We start from the raw sequence: 18,706 nt of genomic DNA, 5'->3' as shown, positions 1-18,706 counted from the left end.
GGGGGGGGGGGGGGCAAAAAGAGCACCAGATTCAGAGGGTTCTAAGTGCATCACAGGCAATTATTTCCAGACCATTCAGGAATAAACCAATGCAAACCAATGAAATTCTTATGACTTTCATCATTATAAGCGCCCTAGCTTCCAGGCGAAAAGAGTAAGAAACTTTTTTTTTTTTTTTTTAAAGACACGGTCTCACTTCCAAAGTCCAGACTGGCTTACAGTAGCACTATTATGGCTCACTGCAGCCTCAACTTCCTGGGCTCAGGTGATTCTCCCACCTCGGCCTCCCGAGTAGCTGAGATTACAGGTGTGTGCCAGCATCCCCAGCTAATTTTTTGTATTTTCAGTAGAGACGGTCTCACCATGTTGCCCAGACTGGTCTCAAACTCCTGAGCTCAAATGATCAGCTCGCCTCAACCTTCCAAAGTGCTGAGATTTGTGGGTGTTGAGTCACCACACCTGGCTGAAACTGCACATTTTTGAATACCTACCATGGGTCAAGCACTTACCAAGTATTAATTGACAATCCCCACAGTGACTCTGTGAAGTACCGTGGTCCTCATTTCAAAGATGAGCTCTGCCTCAGGGAACTTTAAAAACTTTCGGAAGTTTCCCCAACTAACAGGAGAAACAGTCAGGATTCAAACTCCTGTCTCTCTAGGCCAAGCCCTTGTTCTCGATTTTACTGACAGCAAATAACATTTAAAATGAGTTTTTCAATGGGCAGCTGCTACCCTTAGCCACAGGCAGGAGCCCGACACTCAGCTTGAGCAGAAAGACAGGCTTCCCCTTGAGTTCTCCTCCTAATAATGAAATGGCTCTCCATTGCCCAGTTTTAGCTTGTTTTCCTATGAAGAAGGTTGAATAAAAAGCCTCTTCCCATGAAAGCATTGCCTTCCTGAGCATAGTGACCGGCCTTGAGCTTTACATGGCAGTGACTTTTCCTGCTGTCCCCATCCAAACTGGGGGGATAGCTTTCCTGCTACCTAACTCAATTTTCTAATGCAAAGGAAAGCAATCTTGCCTTCTTCATTCACTATCTTATTTAGAGACATTCTCTATCACTAGAGTTCTGGGGTTTTTATAAGCCACACAAACAATAACACATTACTTCAATTATTGTCTATTATGTTTTGGGGTCTTCTTGATAACAGCAGATTGGAGCACACGTGGCTGGTTTGCCCTTATTAAACCATGAAGGTCACTTCTCTTCCGGGGCCTGCAATCAACGAGCCCTCTCTTCTCTTCCACAAATGCATCGCTTCCAGAGCCTTTTGCAATTATGGCTCATTTCTCTAGGTTTCATATGGCAGGCGTCTGAACAGAATTAAAAGCATGAGCACGTGCAAAAATAATCCGCTTCCCAAGATAGTAAATGCTGAGAAGTTCTATATTAGAACACACTGTGAGTGCTGACTGGCTAGGGCATGATTAACCTAATAGGCTTAAGCTGCACTTGCTATCCACATCTGTCAGGACGCGAGCAAAACACAGGCCCGTAATCCACCAGACCGGGGGCCTTCCGAATTGTCCTGCTGCTCACTAACAGCAGAGGGTTCCAAACTTAGAACAACAGGACGACAGGTACCACTCCCTCTTCACATTTGGACCAAGAAAATAAAGAAAGCTGGTTCCAAGTTTAGGATATTGTACCATGGACTTCAAAGGATTCTGGCCTGAAAATTGCCTGGATGGACTAGTAAGATTGCCTTTTGTTCCTATTTCAAATATGATTCTTGGAAAATTGTGAAGGTTGTGGGTGGAAGATGACTACAAGCTGAAATCATGGGGTGTACACCTTCACACAGTGACATTGTAAACAGCGTTGCAAAGAGTGGCATTCAGTTCTTGAAAAAGCCCAAAGCAATTCGGCCAGGATGTCAGGGCGGAAGTGAAAGAGGTTCCATCCCTTTGCTGGTTAAAAACTCCACCTGCTATGACGCTGGGGAGGGCCTGGCAAAGGAGCAGCCAAGTTCCAGGGGGAACCAAACCACAGCTAAAGGTCTTTGTCAGCTCATGGGAGATCCTGTTTCAGGCAAAAGGAAAGATATGGAAGGGCTGATCCCAGGAACCAAAACCTCTTCATCCCAGCTGAACAAATCACAAAGCCACATGGCTAAGGACATTCTGTTCAAGACACAGGGTTCCCATGGATTACAAGGGGCAGACTTTTCTGGAGATGAGAGTCAGGAAAGTAGTACCCAAGATACTTGCAAATGGAAAAGGACACTAAAATGTCACACGTCAAGCAAACAGAGCCATTGCTACCAAACCATCCACCCTGCTCATGAGTCTGAAGGCAAAGTGGACTTCCCGGAGCCCCTGGTAAAGGCCCACCAGCACGCTTACGCCTATCTCCACTCCAGCCTCTCCAAATATGAAGCAATTCTGTGCATCATCCATCAGGCCACCCAGACCCGGGAGCTGCTGCAGCCCATGGTCAGCTTCCTGCTGCTGTGCTTTGAGGAGATCAGCCAGCTTTTGGGGGAGATCTCCAAGGATGGAGAAGTACTCCTGCAGGAAGTTAGGGAGGATCTGGCTTGGCCTTTGAAGAAAAGAGAGCCCCAGGAACAACCAGATCTCCTGCAACAGCTGCTGCAGTACACAGTCAGCAAACTGCAGGTGCTCAATGGCACGGTGGCCTCGCTCACCAACAGCTTCCTGGAGGGCTCCAGCAGCTACCTCCACTCCACTGCAACCCACTTGGAAAATAAGCTGAGCGCAAAAAAGAACGTGGATGAACGCCTCCTGGGGACTCTGGGGCAGCTACAGAGCCTGGCGAGTGGCCGTGGTGATCCTGGGGTGCAGGGTCTCCCCTTATGCTCTGAGGACAGTGGCATTGGTGCTGACAATGAGTCTGTGCAGTCGGTGGACAAACTGGGCAAGCAAACCAGCTGGGACCTTGCACCAGAGCCTGAAGAATGGAAGTCGGTGACTTCGCCCCACACAGAAGCCAGGCAGTCCGGACACGCCTGGCAGCAAAGTCCATTCTGTATGGGTTCAGACAGACCCCAGGACTGCCTGCTCTCAGGGGCTCCTATGGCAAAGGTTCAGCCACAAGCACAGGATGAAGCAAGCAGCCCATGCCTTTTCAGTACAAGCCCTGAAAATATCACCTCCCCACCTTTGAAGCTGGGGACAAGCACCCCATGTGATTCCTTTGGGATTGGGGTCTCTGTGGAACCACATCTTTCCAAAATCTCCAGGCTGATGGACGCTCCATCTCTTAGTGACAGCGAGGACAGCAGCCCAGAGGAGGAAGACGAAATGAGCAGCATGAGTCTGTGTGTCTGGCAGGAAAAAACTCCACATTCAAGGCCACAGTCTTCACCTGCTGACGGGGAAAGCCCATTTCAGGCCCGCACCAGGAGGCTTAGGAGCCTCCAGTCCCAGGAAATGATTCTGAAGATGAAGGAAGCAATCAGCGAAAGGATCAAGTTTGTCCCTGTGCCCTCCGGGCACCAGGATTGGTCTGAGGAGGAGGAGGGGAGGATAGTGGTCCCCCCAAGACCTAGCACCATCAGTGGCAGCAGGAGGGCCCCCGAGAGGCAGAGGAGGTCCCAGTCAGAGTCGTGTCTCCAGAGTCACGTGGAGGACCCCACCCTTCAGGAGCTGCGAAGGGTCCAGAGGGACCTCAGTCAGAAGCTGGAGGCATTTTATGACCTGGGTGCCAAAGGGCAGGAGCAGAGCCAGGAGCAGATTCTGCAGCCCAGAGCAGCAGCTGTGTGGCCCAATGGTACCTGCAAGGTCAGTCCAAGCAACACCACCAGCAGGCTCAAGGCATCCCTCACCAAGAACTTCAGTATTTTGCCTAGTCAGGACAAGAGCATCTTGCAGAAATGCAGTCCCCATCCTGAGGACCAACAGGGCAAAGCTGAGAAGGTTCCAAATGCCATCCCATCAGGAGAGGTCAGTGAGGCTGCTGAGGCCACGGACTGGAATGTCAGGGGCTGTCCCACCAGAACATCCGTCAAGAAGCTTATTGAAACTTTCAGTCCCACGGAGAGTCTGAGGACACTGGGGGACTCTAAGGACTCTGGGGCAAATCTCTGCCTCAGGAATTGCATCATGCCGCCCAGACTTCCCATGTACAGGGGGCTTGCCCCTTTGTATCGGAAGTCCCAAATTTCTCCAGCATCAGGCAGAGAATCTCTCAAAATGGGCATAGGCTGGAAGCCCTTAGCACCTATCTTTCCCCCTCTGCCTAAAGCAGAAGCAGCCAAGAATGAGGAGCTCAGCTGTGAAATGGAGGGGAACCCCGAGCACCTCCCTCCACCGCCCCTGGAAGTCCTGATGGACAAATCATTCGCTTCTCTGGAGTCCCCAGAAAGCAGCAAGTCCACAGAGAGCTCCCCCGAGGAAACCCAGGAGCCAGCGCTGGGAGAGGCTGGCCCCACCAGGAGAACGTGGGCTTCCCCAAAGCTGAGGGCCTCTGTGAGCCCCCTGGACTTGCTGCCCAGCAAGAGCACCGCCAGCCCCACCAAGCCTCGCAGTACAGGGCCAGGGAGTGGCAGGAGCAGCTGCCAGCTCAGGAAGCCAGCCCTGGACCTGAGCCACCCACCAGCCACCAGCCAAAGCCCAGAGGTGAAGGGTGGGACTTGGAGTCAGGCAGAGAAGGCCACCAGCCTCTACAGGCAGCCCCGGAAGGCCGTCACCTGGCACCACTCCAGCCCTCCATGTGGACAAAACAGGACCTCAGAATCCAGCCTGGCCAGACCGAGGCAGAGCCGAGAGAGAAGCCCCGCGGTGGGCAGAAAGGCCTCTCCCACAAGGACACACTGGGTGCCCCAAGCAGACAAGAGGCGCCGGAGCCTGCCCTCCTCATACAGACCTGCCCAGTCAAGCCCCTCTGCTGTGCAGACGCCCCCCAGTCCACCACTCAGCCCTGGAGCTCCCAGCCCACCCGTGAGCCCCAGGGTGCTAAGCCCTCCAACCACAAAGCAGCGAACTTCCCCACCACACCAGCCCAAGCTGCCCAGCCCTCCCCTCGAGAGTGCACCCGCTCAGTGCAAGGTCTCTGGCCCTCCAACCCAGCACCCAGAAGCAAGCCCCCCTTCCTTGATTCCCTACCCATCACCCCCAGTGTCCCCTTCTCAGGGGCACAAGGAAACAAGAAACTCCGAAGACAGCCAAGCAGTCATAGCCAAAGTGTCTGGGAACACACATTCCATATTCTGCCCAGCTACCTCCTCTCTGTTTGAAGCTAAACTGCCGCTCTCAACAGCCCACCCACTGACCCCAGCATCGCTGCCACCAGAAGCTGGAGGCCCTCTTGGGAACCCAGCAGGAGGCTGGAGGAACAGCTCAGGGCCTTGGCTGAGAGCAGACTCACAGCGGAGAGCGGCTCTGTGTGCCCTCAACCCTCTGCCTTTCCTCAGAAGGACAGCTTCTGACCGCCAGCCGGGTGCCCGACCGCAGCCTCCCGTCTTGAGCCCCACCAGCACCTCTTGTGAATCCCAGCTCAGCCAAAGCAGGTAAGGAGTGTCCTGGGGTCACTGCCCTTCAGTGACTGGGAATAGAGAGGAAGAGAGCAAATGGGCCTCAGCCTCTAGGTCCCAGTAGTTTTCAAACTGTGCTCCAAGGGAAGAGGCAGTTGGGAAAAAGAGGTGTAGGGGGCAGTTCCAGCTCCCCTACTCTCCAACCTTGAGTTACTGTGCTCTTATCTGTTACACATTCCAGCTTCCTAAGAAAGATTTTAATTGAAAAGAGGCCCTGCTGTATTAAAAAAATCAAGTTCAAATGAGAACACATGGACAGGAAAGGCGCACACACCGGGGCCTGTCAGGGAGTAGGGAGCAAGGGGAGGGATAGCATTAAGACAAATACCTAATGCATGCGGGGCTTAAAACCTAGATGATGGGTTGATAGGTGCAGCAAACCACCATGAAACATGTATATCTTTGTAACAAACCTGCACGTTCTGCACATGTATCCCAGAACTTCAAGTTAAAATATATATATAATCTCAAAAAAAGAAAATAATAAAGTTCAAAACACTCAAGTTAGTTCAACCCCACACAACCCGTGTTTTACAGCTGGGGAAGCTGAGATGAAAAGGCTTGCCCCTATGGCTGGCTCACTGGCGCCGCGTCTCAAACCAGCAGCCTGGCTCCCCTTGTTTCTGGTTCCCTGCAGGAGACCAGCATCTAGTTGGGAGGTTCTCAAACTATTTGGTCCCAGGACTCCTTCAAACCCTTTAAAGTTATTAAGAGCCCAAAAGAGCCTTTGTGTGTGGAGGCTGTATCTATCAATGTTTACTGTATTGGAAGTGAAAACTGAGAAATACGTAAAATATTTTTTTTTTAAATATATGTTAACACAAATAATATACTCTTATAAAAAGTGTGTATTTTCTGTCTAGTTTAAAGCTTATATTTTAGGTTCATAGGTACATGTGCAGGTTTGTGATATAGGTAAACTTGTGTCACAGGGGTTTATTGTACAGATAATTTCATCACCCAGGTACCCAATAGTTATTTTTTCTGCTCCTCTCCCTCCTCCCACCCTCCACCCCTCAAGTAGGCCCCAGTGTCTACTGTTCCCCTCTTTGTGCCCATGAGTTCTCATCATTTAGCTCCTACTTAGAAGAACATGCAGTATTTGGTTAGTTTGCTAAGGATAATTAATGACCTCTAGCGCCTTCCATGTTCCTGCAAAAGACATGATCTTGTTCTTTGTTATGGCTGCATAGTACTCCATGGTATATACATGTATTACATGTTCTTTATCCAGTCTGTCATTGATGGGCATTTGGGTTGATTCCATGTCTTTGCTATTGTGAATAGTGCTGCAATGAACATTTGTATGCACGTGCCTTTATGAAAAGAGTATCTTCTACAACAACAAAAAATTTGGGGAAAAGAATAGCACAGTCGTACATTTTTTCAAATCTTTTTAGCATCTGGTTTAATATAAAACGACTGGATTCACAGCGCTGCTTCCATTGTCAACCTGTTGGGATCTCACACCTCATGTAGACGCTAGTATCTCCACCCTACATTCACAAGAGAATGAGTGAGAAGGAGAATTGACATCTTAGTATTATGATGAAAATAGTTTTGACGTCATGGGCCCCCATAAGTGTCTCAGGAATAACCAGGGGCCCCCAGACCACACTTTGAGAATGGCTAGTCCTGGAGGCGTGGAATATAAATGGGTGGCTTCCCATATCCCCAGGGACCTGGCTCCACTTCTCCTCTAACTTCAAGTTTATAGAGTGAGAACAAGAGTCTTCATGACTGCTGAGCGCCAGAATCCAGGGGTGGGGCTGCTACCTCTCCCCCGGGCAGACTGAGCTCCAAGTGTGCCTTTCTCATCAGGGCAACAGATGTGCATGTCATTGGCCCAGCCGTGCAGACAGGCCCGGACATGCAGCCGCAATGGGGCATGAGTCAAAGTGTAGCCATTGCTGGGCACTGAAAGAACTCATATGCTCAAGTGGTTATTTTACAGAATACACAGGGAAATGTGCCTTTACCCAAACTGGCGTAGAAACAATAACAAAAAATAATATCTGAGGTCTATTAGAGAAGAACTCTTATCAATGTGTCTTGATATCAGATCAGACAAAGCTCAACTGACACCGGTCCTTGCTATCTTTGCATAGCCCACGATTGTGTAAATCAGAAGTTAATTTCTGCCAGAGTGATATGTGTTGCAGACTTCACAATCTGTCCAAGCACAAATGGTAATTTTTTACAAAGTACTCGGCAGTCAATTTTAAATAAAGATATTATCTCGGGAAAGTTGTGCATTATTACAGTTAAACTTCCCCAGCCTCTTGAAAGAAATGAAATATTGATTATTTTTGCAAGAATCTTAATATAACATTGCTCTTTTCTTAAATCTAAAATGAGCTTCCTACAGTACAGTGGTTTTCATCTAAGAACCTCTATAAATGTTAATGTATTATTCTTCACTCCAGCCACTTATTCAGTTATTAGATTTCTAAAACTGTGCCCTTCAGGAGAAGAGCTTGAGAGAACAGGGACAATAAAATGGCATTAATTAAAAACACTAACATTTTAAAACAGCAGGAGCAATAATAAAGTAACATAAAGTTGTTCAAGAAGAAAATAATGCCCTTCATCAGGCTTCTCCTCAGAACAGGGCAGCTAAAATGTTGTTTTATGTCCTGAATCTCAACACTTGGGGCAGGGGTGGCGGGGAGGTAACAGTGGCTTGAAAGAGAGAGGATGTCCAGGCGCGGTGGCTCACGCATGTAATCCCAGAACTTTAGGAGGCTGAGGTGGGTAGATCACTTGAGGTCAGGAGTTCGAGACCAGCCTGGCCAACATGGTAAAACCCTGTCTCTACTATAAAAATACAAAAATTAGCAGGGCATGGTGACACGTGCCTGTAATCCCAGCTACTCAGGAGGCTGAGACACAAGAATTGCTTGAACCTGGGGGCGGCAGTTACAGTGAGCCAAGATCACACCATTGCACTCCAGCTTGAGTGACAGAGAGAGACTCCATCTCAAGAAAAATTTAAAAAGAGAGAGAGGAGGGTTCGTAAACAGGAGGCTTCCCAAGGTCACGTGGAAGGTTATATAATGACTTGCAACCATTGCCCTGCCTCTCACGACACCACACAGCTCTAAGCCTTCCCACACTGTGAACACGTGATGGGAAAGTGCTCATTCCCCAGCACCCCCGCCCCCAGGTATAAAGTTGGCATCTGGGAGCAGAAGCGCACCTGCTGTAAGCGCATCAGGCCTTTGCCACCCTGTGGATAGCAAGCTTTTTTTCCTGCCATCCTGCATATGGGGAAACAACACCAGGGACTAGGCATGATTTCCCCAAGATCATGCAACAAGCCAGTGCCAGGGAGCCGGAGGCTGCTCAGAACGGACTGTTTCCCCAAGCAGGGACATGCAGGGACACAACCACAGCCATGATGTCTTGCAGCTGAGGCAGGCCTGCAAGCTGAACCAGCCTGCCCTTCCAGTCACCACGTGCGAGGCAGGAGCCCCTTTTTAGAAAATGCATGATGTTTGTATCTCCCGATCTTGGGGCCCTGGGGATTGGGAACAGCCCTTGGAGGCTTACCCAGGAAGCTCAATGACTGAGCTGCAACTGTTATTTATGTGCCAAATCCCCCAGCGGGGGTACCAGCCTAGGTCTCCGGATGTTGGGGCACTGTGTACATTCGAGAAGGCTCCAGACTTGCTCCCCTCAATGTGGTACTTTCAGCCTTTGCCTGGCCTGCCCAGGCATGCACACTCTGCCACCTTTACTCAGTCTCCTGGATCAGAAGCCCAATGGCCCCTGGGCCCTGAACTCCTGTAGGGACCTGTGATGGGGCGGGCTGGAGGCCAACACAGATGAGATTGGCTCCAAGGCACAGTGTGTTGGGTTCCCTCCTGTCCGACAACCATAGCTGTGTACTGGTCTTAGCGCCCACCACACTTACCCACGACTCCTACCACCCACCTCGATCGTGTTCAGATCCAAATACAAACATATTCTCCAGTAGTTTGGCATCCCATGTAAGCCTAACCTCACAGAGCTGAGCATGTTGCACAATAAAGCTCACAGATCAGGCACGAATGTGCTGTCGCAGGCAGAGAGAAGCCTTCTTACCTGTGCATGTGCGGAACTAGGGTCCTGTCCTGGCCCTGAGGCAACTGACTGAGAGCTCTGACCATGGCCTCATAGTCCCTGTAATAGGATGGCGTGGTGCCTAGAGTCCTTTCCTAGTGCGACTTCCTATTCATTCAACAATGCAGCTCCATAGTGTCGCTACCCACCTCTGGGGCACTTAACGCTATTAATACAATAGTACACGAAGGGTCTTCCATGCTTCACCCAGTATTGATACCTATGAGTGCCTGATGAGCTGCGTACTATTATTACTTCCTTTTTTTTTTTTCTTTTAGACGGAGTTTCACTCTTGTTGCCCAGGAGGCTGGAGTGCCGTGGCGCAATCTCGGCTCACTGCAACCTCCACCTCCTGGGTTCAAGCGATTCTCCTATCTCAGCCTCCTGAGTAGCTGGGATTACAGGCATCTGCCACTATGCCCGGCTAATTTTTGGTATTTTTAGTAGAGATGTGGTTTCACCATGTTAGCCAGGCTGGTCTCGAACTCCTGACCCCAGGTGATCCACCCTCCTCAGCCTCCCAAAGTTCTGGGATTACGGGCATGAGCCACCATGCCCAGCCTATCACTTCCATTTTATACGGAAGGAAACAAAGACTCAGAGGGGTGAACTAATAAGCCGGAGAGTCAGGACTTGAACCCAGGCAGCTAGCCTCTAATCCCCACTCTGGGGAGCCTCAGGCTGTCCTGCCAGCAGACGGCCAGTATGGCTTCCTGGGCAGGTCCCCTGCTAGCAGAAGCTTGCTCCATGCTCAGGGCCACCCTCCACTCTGCACTCCTAAGGCATGACAAATCCCACTCAGGCTCCTGTGGGGGTCCCCTCCCCATGCAAAGTTCCTCTTAGCTGTGTCACTCCGCAGCTGGGAAGCTCTGTTCCAGCCAAATGCGGGGCCTGGGCTGGGCCAAGCTGTTTGCATTTTTCTCTATTCAGGAAAAGGGTGGCAGCTGCGTGAAGCCGGTTTTTTCCCTTGTTGTTGTTGTCTTTAATTCAACTGGCTAAGCCTAGCCCTTATTAAACAAGAAGTACTTTAAAAACAAAAACAAAATTAAGGCTCAGCTTCCAGAGCTTCTGAGGGAGTTGCTTTGTTCACAGCAGCAGGATCCAGGGCTTCAGGGGAAAGAACAGGACTCAGCCTGTCACCCCAGCTCCTGCAGTGCCCACCCCTGCAGGCACACGGCAAGGGCGGCACCAGCCTGGCAAGCCTGGTACAGAGGGCAGAGGCCTGGCCCCCAGGGTGAACAGGCACAATTGTGGGAGAGGGCTGGGGAGGGACAGAAAGAGAGAATGGAGGACGGGGCGGGGCAGGAAGGAGCAGCAGAGGAGGAGTATCTGACCTGCACTTGTCCTTTCTCTCGGCAGCAGCAGCGAGGAGAGCCCTAAGAAGGACACAGAGCCGGGGAGCAGCCCCTGTTCCCCTGAACTGCAGGGCAGCAGCAGGCGTGCATCTCCCCCAGAGTTCTGTGTGCTGGGCCACGGGCTGCAACCAGAGCCTCGCGCCAGCCACATCCAGGACAAATCCCAGCCAGAGGCGCAGCTCCAGCAAGAGGAGGTGTCCTGACAGGCTGACGAGGGGGCCACACTCACGCAGTCACCCCAGAAGGCCAAGTGTGACAGCCAAGTGTCCAGCCTGACCCAGAGATGATGGGCAAACCAAACTCCTACTGAGGTGTCCTGGAAAGGCCTGGAAGGTGCACTGCCCAGCGGGTCTGCTGAATTTTAAACAAACGCCGTTTTCAGTCCCAGATCCTGCTCTGCCTTGGGGTTCAAAGGTTAACCAGAACTTTAGACCCCACAATGACAGTATTTAATCCTTCAAGCGCTGGCCTTAATTTTGGGGTGGGGTGGGGAGTGGAGAATGTATTTGTTGCATGCTTGATAGGGTTTTAACTGGGTTCGTTCCTTGAGATCACTGAAGCCTCACAACGGTGAATGAAGCAGATAGCATTCTCCAGTTTTGCGCACATGAAAACCGAAGGTGTGGGGAGAGGCCCCCTCAAGTGTTTTGCTCAAGGTCATACAGCTAAGAAGAGAATAGAGCAAAATTTTGCACAGATGAGTCTGGTGCTAGAATCTCTCTGCTCTTTTTATTACATTCCATTGCCCGTAAGTATTGCGTCACTCCACCTGCCTAAAGCCGACATGGGTGCACAAATGGTCGGAAAGCTTCTTTGTTGTAAGATTAAGTCGTGGCACAGCATTGGAGCCCCTATTGAGAGCTTTGTTTAGAAGCACGTGGCTCCCAAAACGAGAAAGCTGAGTGAGCTGGGATTAAAACACACAGCCCCACCTGTCCTCTGTCCTCTCCTCCTTCCCAAGCTCAGTTTCAATGCTTTAAACCTAAAGCTGACAGCTCACAATACCAGCCACGCTGGCTCTCAGCCTAAGCGTGTAGCAAACGCTCTCACTGCCCGACACGTTACGTGCTTCCCGACACGTTACGTGCTTCTCGACTGAGTAGGGTAAACCAAGCCTCCCAAACAAAGCAGCCCATTCTCTACATGCCGTGCAGAAGATAGCGTGGATAAGGCATACGCACTCACACGCCGATCTCCTCTCAGAGGCTTCTCGGCCAACTTTATTCCCAGGTCATCTTGCAAGAACTTCTGCTGGAGTTGAAATCAAAGTGAAAAACAGTTGTTCATGCCAAAAACCTGCTTCTGCCAATGAACTAGATATTTGCTGCAGATCTTGGAATGTTTCCATTGGAGGCTGTGGTGTACGTTCTGTTTAGAGAAGATTTTGCAGTAACTGAGAGATTCAATGCCGGCTCAATGGGTTGGCAAAAGACAAGTATTCTTACCCACAGGGGTACAGCTAAGGGACGATCCTCCAGATCTGCTGCAAAGCTGATTTTTAAAGTTTGGGGAAATTACAGACCTCAAACCCATTCTTGCTGAGATTGTGGGCTCAAAAACTTGTGAAACTGTGTCCCTAGGGACTCCAGCTACCTCCTCCGAGAGAGGCTATGACTCTGAGTAAATGAATCCCACCTCGACTTGTCCAGTTATTATTCAAAGGCACCCAAAGAACAGCCGATTAAACTACCAAGAGGGGCCACAACCCACCCCTCTGCTGGAAATGCACACACAGCTCTGCTCACGTTTGCTCCTGTTGTTGCCCTCATCTCAGAGAAGTGCTCAGGCAGTGCCCAGGCCAGCGATTCTAGAGCCAAGCCACACCCACTGCTGGGTGGACACTTAGGAGCTCCCTGGGCTGCAGGCAACGAGGGAAGTCCAGCCACCCAGGCAGGGCTGGGGCCGAGATAAGCACATGAGAATGGACCAGGCTCAGGAAACTTGCCCGACAGATATGTGGGCATTCTCCCTAAATGGTTGGGCAGACCATTGGGTGACCATGGGGTGAGCCTTAGGAAAGCTGGGCACTGAGCTGAGTGAGGAGACACACAGTGTGGGCAGCCTTCGAGGTTAGCGCGCAGGTAAGTGGCTTCAGGTGGGACTGCTCAGAAAGTGGGCCCTGCCTGAGCTAGGATTTAGGGGCAGGATTGCTGGAGGTCTGAGGAAACAAAGCTGTTCTTCAGCTGCAGGGAGGCTGGAATGGGACACAGTGGGTGAACCTGGGATACCATGAGGGGGTGGAACCACAGGAATTAGAAACATTTTAGTTACTGGAACCAGGATATGAAGTGGAGCCAGACCAGCAGTGAGGGGAAGCAAGGCTGAGTCTCCAGCCCAGGCCTCCTTCCAGAAAGGGCCTCATCTTAAAAGTCCAGGGGCTGGGTAGAAAGTGGAAAGGGTGGCCAAGTGCCCCCTGCGGTGGCGGCAAGGAACCAGGCAGCGTATTCCACCACTGAAGGGGTCAGTGTCATGGAGAACACACAGGAAGGGTCCCGAATGAACAATTGTGCTTTCCGTGAGCACCCATGGCAGGAATCTACACTTTTTCTTCATAGAGTTAGAAACCAAGGACTGTCAGGGATACAGAGGAGGAGGAACCCACCACAGATCCATCTAAGGGGTGCATGTCATACCCATCTTCTTACTCGGGCCAGCTCCACCCTGGAGGAGCACAGCTTTCATCCTCCCGACCATGGAGGCCCCAGAGCTGTGGAGAAGGAGGTACTGAGCCCAGCCCTTTACCCAACACTTTAATGACACTGTAAACAGCTCCACCCCAGGGAAAAAAAAACACAATTTTCTGCTTCCATCAAAAGGATTCATGGAGAAAAGAAAAGAAAACATCATATTCTGGCAGAACGGTGATAGTTGTTTGCAAGTATAAGCACAATCTTCAAGATGAAATACAACCTCCCTCCGCGGCTGGGGTCTGAGCTGCTGTTTACTCTAAGCAGTATCTATCTTCCTTCCTCACATTGTATGCCCTGTTCAGAGCCTAAAATAATCCATGTTGAAAGGAAATACAGGGCACACAGACCAAGGAGACTTTTCTTTCATTGTGAAGGGCCTAGGACTGACAAGACTTGCCTCTAAACCTTATGATGTGAATGAAAGGGATTTTGAGAAATATATTCTTTTTCTGAAATAAACCAGTGTTTTGCATGTATCAGAGGAGCCGCTGCAGTGAATTATAAGTGCTGACGTGTTTGTCAATTGATCATCTGGTTGACGGCTTACAGGCTGCTAAAGCACCCACTCTATCTTTCAAAGGAAGTCTTTTCAAAGGTAATATATTTTTAAGAAGCCCCACATCAAAGATTCAGTTGAACTGCCATAAAGTACACGTGTTCTGAGCCTGTATTAACAGAACATGTTATACTGCACTATCGTCTACTCCCCGTGCCTACCTGAGGTTTAAATAAAGCTCCATCAATCCATCCAGACGTTTTTATGAAATGTAATTAAAAATGCATCGCGCAAGAAGAGGAGCAAACAGTTAATTCACTCAGCACTCTAATTCAACTTTATGGAGGACCCTGGCCACTGCAGGCTTGATTGCACTCCTGGACTTCAGAAAGTAACTTTGTGAATAGTCCGTGGGCTCTGCATCAGGTGGCTCTAGGATTCCACTGACCTAGTCACCCACTTCTGAACGGTGTCATTCCAGACACCCTTGAAGTCTAGCGCACGAGGCAGCAATCGGTTTTGGCTGCAGTGATAGCACTGGCGGGGCTCAGTTAATGGCCATAGATAAAGCTGATTGGCCTAAACTGGAGGAAAAAGAAAAAGAGGAGGAAGAGAGCAGGAGGAGAAAGAAACAAGGGGTATGGCAACTGGGCCACTCATTCTCAGGAACCGGAGAGTATCATGCTCCTAAGGGTTGGACTTAGCACACCAGAGCCTGAGTCGTGACACCTGCATTCCCTGGCTCTGTGACCCGGCATCTCTGGGCCCGTGTCTTCATCTGCAAGGCAGTGATAATGTCAGCCTACTTATCCCACCATCTGCACGACAGGGGCAAACGTGTCTTTTCTAAGGCATCTTTTTGAGCCATCTTGGGGAACGGAACTCATAAACCTGGCCATTTGGTCTTTAATGTTCGTCTCTGCTGCCTCCGCACTTTAAGATCCCGATTGAGAAAAGAAGCCAGTATCATTTTCCCCTCATTCCTGAGCTGCGTTTTGATCTTTGGAGAAACTTAAAAACAGCTGTCAAACTCAGCAAGCATTGACTTCCTTCTTTGAAGGTTTTCATGTCTTTCAAAGTGAAGAGAAAAGACTTTACAACGTTTGCTTGCAATCGCAAGTACATATGTCAAATACACCACATGGAAAAAAACAAATTAAGCCTCTGAATCTCTCATCTTTCCCATGTTGAGTCATGAGGCTGTCAGTCAGTCAGATAGATGGCCAGCAATTACTCTGAACACTGCTAAACAGCAGGCTTTGCATGCAGTGTGGGGTGAGGCTCCAGTTAGTAACAATTCTACCTTTCTTTGTATGTAACGCTTTACTTTTTCAAAATGCGATTACTACATTGTTTCATTAAATCTTTAGGGGAAAAAAGACTCTATGAGATGGACAAAGCAAATGTTTTTTCAATACCTTTTACACATGAGAAAAATATTTAACTCCAAAGACACATTGCCAGTGAGGGCAGAGCAGGCCTCTTACCCTGGCCAGCCTTCCTCCCGATACCTGGAAAGCAGGATCTAGATTATTCCAGAGAGGCAGTACTGGAAGGAGACAGCATACCTTTCTACGGAAGAAATTCTCCATTTTCTCCAACATTTACAAATAGGAAATTATTTTTCTTTTTAAAGATACAGGGTCTCACTCAGTGTCACCCAGGCTGGAGTGAAGTGACACAACCATAGTTCACTGCAGCCTCGAACTCGTAAGCTCAGTCTCCTAATTAGCTGGGACTACAGGCATGCACCACCATGCCCAGTTATTTTTTTTTATTTTTTGTAGAGATGGGGTCTTGCTCTGTTGCCCAGGCTGGTCTCAAACTCCCAGACTCAAGCAATCCTCCCACCTCAGCCTCTCAAAGTGCTGGGATTACAGGTGTGAGCTGCCACACCTAGCCCGGAAATTACTTTTCATATCTAACCAAAGTTCAGCTGAAATTCTAGCCATTCCTCAAACTAGCTTGGATGAAAACTCAAAACAAGGTCTCCAAGAGTTTCTAAATTCCCTCTGAGAACCTCGACCACTCCCATCATTTTCCAGCCACACACACACACACACAAACTGCTGCTAGCATTAAGAAAAAAAGAAAAGTATCTTTCAAAAATCTTTGCTTCTCATTGCTATGAACCCTGAAGTGGGCTTCCAGATGAAAACTGGCAGGAGCAGACGTGGCCTCCTTCTGGAGACAGCTCTTTATTGCCAGGGCCCCACAGCGGTAAAAACCAGTGGATGAGACAGAAAAGAATATAGACCCTGGGAAACAAATTGCCTTCATGAAAATTATTTATCTAGCAATTTTTTTCCCTTCCTTTGGAAAGGGACAGGATTGGCTATGTTTACAAAACCTGGTGACATTTTAAAGAGATTGTTTAGTTAACGGCTTCTGACATCAGCTGCAGAAGTGCCGGATCACTTTAAGGATGTAAAAATTCTCAAGGAGAACCCAAGGTGATGCTAATAACAGCTGTCAACCCACAGAGAGGTAATTATAACGATGTGATTAAAACAAAGCCAAGCCTTCAAATGTTACAGCCAGCTTCACTGAAACACCAGGGGACGGGATATGGCAAAACCAGCAGGCCCTCTGCATAAACCCCAGTAATGATAAGGACCAAACCTGAGCCCCCAAGAGGTCCCTGACTCAGAAACACCCACCAGGGAGCACCCGTGCGCACAGTGATGCCGCCGTGCTGTCTGGAACCCAGCTGGGAGCAGGCAGTTAGGACGCTGCTTCCCAGGCTGCCTGATCTTCAGAATCAGCTACTTGATAATTTGCAGATTCCCAGGCCTTCCCCGCAGTAACAGATCTACAGCTGAGACTGAATCTGAGTTTTTAAAAAGCACTTGTTCCTGTCTCTCTCTCCCCGTCTCCTCCCTCAAGCAGTTCTTTTCATCAACCACATTTGGTAAAGACCGATTGAGGCATGCTGACTCCCAGGTGTGGGCTAGCCTGGGAACCTCATAACCACTGAAAGCTTTGAGATTGTGACAGGTTCTCAACATTTGAGAGTGAGCGATCAAGGCTGATTCAGTAGGTCTGGAGTACAACCCAGGGATCTGTACTTTAACAATCACTGTGGGTGATATTGTAACAAGCCACAGTCCACACTTGGTGCCTACAGCATCCCCAGGCCAACAGCTTCCAATCAGGCCATACCTGAAGTCTTCCCTTTTTCCACTATGAAACTGCAGCAGTCCTCTGCTTGCATATGAGCCTCTGCCAAAACTCAGGTCATCATGGCAGACTCCCTTGCTAAAGCAAGCTCTGAATAGACTACACTTTTCTCATGTAGTCTTCATTTGTGCCCGCAAATCCTATCCCCACCAGACGCCAAGTGTTCACAGAATGTCCTAATGATCAGAGCTGACCAAGCAGACCCTCTGCCCTGAAGCTCTTGGGAGCAAAACTCTGGGACCAGACTAACTCCAGAAATCCATGGGGCTTCAATGGGTTCTTTCAAAGGGCTCAAACTGACCCAAGGGAAGGTAAATGTCTGAGAGCCATAAAGCATCCTGGAACAGAAAGTCAGGGGCTTGGGAGTCAAGCAGGCCTGGACACATACCCAAGTTTCAGCCACTTTCTTGCTGTCTTAGGGCCTGACCCCGCGAAGTATGGTCCCTGCCAGACTCACAGGACTGACATCACCTGGGAATTGAACAATGCAGACTCTCAGGCTCCACCCAGACCTGCTGAAACAGAATCTGCGCTTTTCCAAAATTCCCAGGTGATTCCTGTGTACTGGCTGAGGTTGTTCATTAAGCATCGCTGAGGCTCAGTTTCCTCATCAGGAAATGAAAGAAATAATATCTTCCTTATAAGATGTCAAGAATGGCAGACCTGGAACACTGCAGAATGTAATGAGGAGGTTGGCTCTTCCTCTCGGCTTCCCTTTCTGGGCCCCCATCTTCCTCCCTCCATTACAAGGAGAACAGAAGACTTAACGGTCATTTCCCCCTTTCTTTCCCTAATGGCAGAACTAAGTTATAATAAAAGGAAAATGCTTCAGGCAAGAAAGCGCTGTGCTCCCCTGTAAATCATCCCCCCTCCAGTCTCAAGAGTCAGAAGAGTGGAACGGAGGGAACGGCCGCGAGGAGAGAAGAACTTCTGGGTTTTCTTCTCTGTGGGAAGGGATGGTTGTGAAGGCATATGGAGAAAGGGGAAGATAGCTGGAGAAAGGGGAAGATAGCTGGAGAAAGGGGAAGATAGCTGGAGAAATGACAGGCCCCAAACAGAGAACAGCTCCCTGTTTTCATGACCTTATAAGTACCTTATAAGAATGTTCTTATTCATCTTCAGTACAGCCAGGTGAAGGTGGGCACCGATATCATCCACACACGAGATTTATATGGAAAGATCAGAGAGGTTGACAGATGGGCCCCAAGCCGTATGCCAGCAGGCCACAGGCCTGACTCCGGAGCCTGGACTCAGTCTCTGCCATCAACCCCAGAATACTCTAGGGCTGTGAGGTAAGGGGAGCTGACAGGCCAGGAGCCCACAGGGCCTAAGCCATGGCTAGTTTCCTTTTTTGTTGGATTTTTTATTGTGGTTTTTGAATTC

The 18,706-nt window shown here is 49.5% G+C and overlaps 1 protein-coding gene across 1 annotated transcript; it reads left to right on the top strand.

The window, feature by feature from the left end:
- The first annotated feature begins 1,785 nt into the window (after positions 1 to 1,785).
- Positions 1,786 to 18,533, top strand: PCARE (photoreceptor cilium actin regulator). Its single transcript, XM_023217326.1, has 3 exons — positions 1,786 to 5,474; positions 10,962 to 13,038; positions 18,451 to 18,533. Exons 1-2 carry the CDS (start codon positions 1,786 to 1,788, stop codon positions 11,158 to 11,160), a joined length of 3,888 nt encoding a protein of 1,295 aa, XP_023073094.1. The 3' UTR covers positions 11,161 to 13,038; positions 18,451 to 18,533.
- Positions 18,534 to 18,706: the final 173 nt, after the last annotated feature.

The sequence above is a fragment of the Piliocolobus tephrosceles genome, chromosome 15 (genome assembly GCF_002776525.5).
Source record: "Piliocolobus tephrosceles isolate RC106 chromosome 15, ASM277652v3, whole genome shotgun sequence".
NCBI classification, from domain to species: Eukaryota; Metazoa; Chordata; class Mammalia; order Primates; family Cercopithecidae; genus Piliocolobus; species Piliocolobus tephrosceles.
This window is presented reverse-complemented; position numbering and strand designations above follow the sequence as displayed.